Source organism: Lupinus angustifolius, unplaced genomic scaffold (assembly GCF_001865875.1).
Source record: "Lupinus angustifolius cultivar Tanjil unplaced genomic scaffold, LupAngTanjil_v1.0 Scaffold_1_506, whole genome shotgun sequence".
Classification (NCBI taxonomy): domain Eukaryota; kingdom Viridiplantae; phylum Streptophyta; class Magnoliopsida; order Fabales; family Fabaceae; genus Lupinus; species Lupinus angustifolius.
The window spans coordinates 1-3,451 of NW_017715829.1; the positions used below are offsets into that span (position 1 = coordinate 1).

General features: G+C 29.2%; 1 protein-coding gene across 1 annotated transcript; it reads right to left on the reverse strand.

Annotated features, from left to right (window-relative positions):
* Positions 1-1,457: 1,457 nt before the first annotated feature.
* LOC109336953 (GDSL esterase/lipase 7-like) lies at positions 1,458-3,207 on the reverse strand (the record flags this gene model as incomplete). The annotated part of the gene is made up of 4 exons (XM_019573800.1): positions 3,120-3,207; positions 2,088-2,149; positions 1,771-2,001; positions 1,458-1,686 (listed from the first exon to the last, which is right to left on the reverse strand). Coding segments are annotated over exons 1-4 (610 nt in total), but the record flags the coding sequence as incomplete, so codon positions are not given.
* Positions 3,208-3,451: the final 244 nt, after the last annotated feature.

The following is a 3,451-nucleotide window of genomic DNA, read 5'->3' on the forward strand; positions in this document are numbered from 1 at the left end:
AATGAATTTCAGTTTCTTCATATTAAATTGCACATGTGGAACAAGGTTAGCATATTAGTACTTTCCTCTGTTGTTGCCCCCTAAGGCATACTTGTAATTCATTAATGATAAGTGCTTACTGTCCCATCTTATTGAATTAGTAACTTTCATATTTTTTACAAGAGGGTATGTCCTTAAATAATGGATCTTGTGTGAAGGCTGCTTTAGTATTCTCCAAATCTATGTTGCGCCACTGTAAGAGTTCTTAGTTTGCTTTGGAGATGATACCTTTTATATTGAAGTTGCATATTCAGCAAAACTATGTTAATTTTTAAATTTATCACCTATTTTGACAACTTACACAGTTTGAGGCTAAAGAAGTTAGGAAAATATTTTGTGCTCTTAGTCTGTTAACCTAATTGTTTCTTCTGTACAGTTGGCTGCATGTGCACACCTCTTCTTCGATAGTTTAGGAGAGCCAAATATGAGCATCACATTCAACAATGATTGCTTAAGGAAGCACTGGTTGAATATGTAACTTTCGACATCGCTTTCAAAGTGTTGTTGAATCTAGTCCTACATTCTACTATGCTCACATACACATCGTCCGAAAGCGCCATCGAATGTGAATTTTAAGAGTTGTTGTTTTGCGATTCTAGCATAGTAATGTTTTAACCTTTTATGTTATCTTAAATTTTTCGATGTTTTTAAAACTAAATACACAATTATACTTTATTTTCCAACTATATTTTTATTTATTATCCTCTTTTTCACCCCTATTTCTTCATTTATTTCAAAGTTAATTTCAATTTAGATAAAATATAACTATTTTAGTCAAATTGTATTTAAGTTATACATAATTTAATGATTTTTAAATAATAAAATACAAGTAAGATGTAAGTATTATAAACAAATAAAAATATCAATTGGATTTCTACCTATTCCAAAAGAGTATCCAAAACAATACAACAACAATTTAAAAGGAATCCACATTAATCGAGGTTCAATTTATTTTCTTACAATGATGAATATTACATTGAGTAAAGATATTACATGTCGTTTTGAGTACGATGTGCATCAAAGAATATGGTATATCTGATGAAATAATTGAGTCAATTACAATATTGGTAAAAATATCCACAAAGTGTCCTATTCTATTCTTTATGATAATCTATCAAATATGAATGAGCTAATTTTTTAATATTGATAGGAAAGCATAGTTTGGACCCACTAAAACATTCCATTGCATATATTTTTATAGTAGCTTCAGTGGTGTGCCCATGTTTATCCCAAAAGTAATATTTCTTTCGGTTGGCACATAACGATACTCCTTCTTGATAACAAGGCTTAGTTATATTTGTGAACCCTATACATAAAAAAATATTATCAGCAACATTAAAGAGATGTAGGTGCGGTCGAACTTCAAGAGATGAATCCCATATGAAATTAAAAAATTTAAGAACTTAATTGTTACTTACCATATTTTTGTGGGGCATTTCTTATTCTATTGAAGAAGTTGAAACTGTCCACATAAACAAATGCTGAACCTGAGAGTTGCTTTTGCAACTTTTGAATCACAATTGGGAGTTTATCCGAGGAAGGCTTAACCTTTTGATTTATAGTTTCATTGCAAAATTGAGAAGGGGAACAGCCAAGTTGATTAGCGGTACCAACTACAAATTTTCGTGCTCCTAGATCATATATTGTCTGAAAATTAAAAATTAAATAAAAAAGTAAGTAAAATATATTAGATGATCAATTTTAGTCCATGAATATTTAATTTAAAATTACCTTTATTTTTAAAGCTAGTTGCCCAAGGAGGTAATCTGCAAATTCTATTGGTTCCATGTTTTCATGTTGGAAATAATTGAGAGAATAATCATTGGAACCAATAACGATTAGATATATGGATTTGGATAAGTGATGTTTTAGCTTATCTTTACTCTGAAAATGTTTCGGAAGGTCTTTCATCACAGTTGAGGTGAAATACTCAATTTGTTTGTCGAATGACAAACATTCTCCCTTCAGGAAAAAAATAAGACAATAAACAACTATAAATTTTCAAGATGAATAATAGTATGCCGAAAATATTTTGTTTCTCCTCTTACATATTTGGTGTCGTTCAAGATTCCACATGCACCAGATGCATAATTGACCCCTGCTACTTTCTCTTTTTTTAAAAGAAAATGTCAAAGTTAAAATGACAGAACTTTTTTTTTTTTTTCTAAAACAAAATTCACCCAATCATTATAGTCATAAAATAGAAGAAAACCTTCACTACTAGGATTAAAACATAAAGAAGAGTTGCATAACATAAAATTCAAATGGTTTTTTACCATCACATTCACAAAAGTAATGTTTGCTAATATTATAATTAAAAATATTCATAAATCTCCTAATACCAAAAGGTTGAAAAATAATTGAAAAACTCTAGAGGTTAAAGCTTAAGGCAACAATTGAATTTGAACTAATGACCATTATATTGGTGCATTGCAGTACTGAGAGGCTACAGAAAGTGGCATGACTTATTAGTTATCCCTGACTCCAATACAGTTTTTTGTGGTTTTATAATTATGATTATTTTTTTTCTTTATGGGTATCGCAATAACTTTATGATTATTTACCCAATTTGAGGATCTTTGGTAATTTCTAGAATAAATAAAGACACTTGGGTGAATAACTTTTTAAAGAAAATAAGGGTATTTTAGTAATTTTAAAATCAAAAACAAAAATAACTCTCAATAGGTTATGCATTTTTAAATTATTAAAATTATAAGAGATAATAATTATTTTTGGCATATTTCACAAATAAAATATTCTACAAGATAAAAAGTTATCAAGTATTTATTTTGAAAAAATTAAAATCTCACAAGATAATCAATTTATTAAGTATAAGATAAGAGGGTTACCTATTGTTATGAGATTTCAAAATTGGTATATTCCTTATCAAAATACTCTCATATCTAACTATAATAGACCCTCTTACCTCTAGTTGAAAACAAACCAAAACACACCATAAAATAACATAGAAGTGAGGTTAGAGTTAGAATCGTCTTGTGAAGTAAGGCTTGCATTAGCGCCCACATTGGCAACCACGCATTGTACTCCTTCTCTATTATGTATCTTGCTTTGCAACTTACCTTTGTCCAGTGCCAATGCTTGAAACACATCCATAACATGTGACTTTACTTGCCGATTCCAACGTCGTGTCTGATGTACCCCTCTCATTTTTCATGCATGTACATATTGTTTTGTTTCCTTTTTTATTTTAATAACAAGAATAATAATGAATAGTAAATAAAAATAGAATAATAATCATAAATAATAATAATCTTAATGAATGATGTTTATTCTATAATTAGTAGAAAATGTGTTTTAGGAAGAATAGGTACCCTTAGTAACTTTGCTATCTGTCATCCCGGTTTCTTGTCCAGCCTGCACAATTGTGACAATAAAAACTCAAACCTTAACA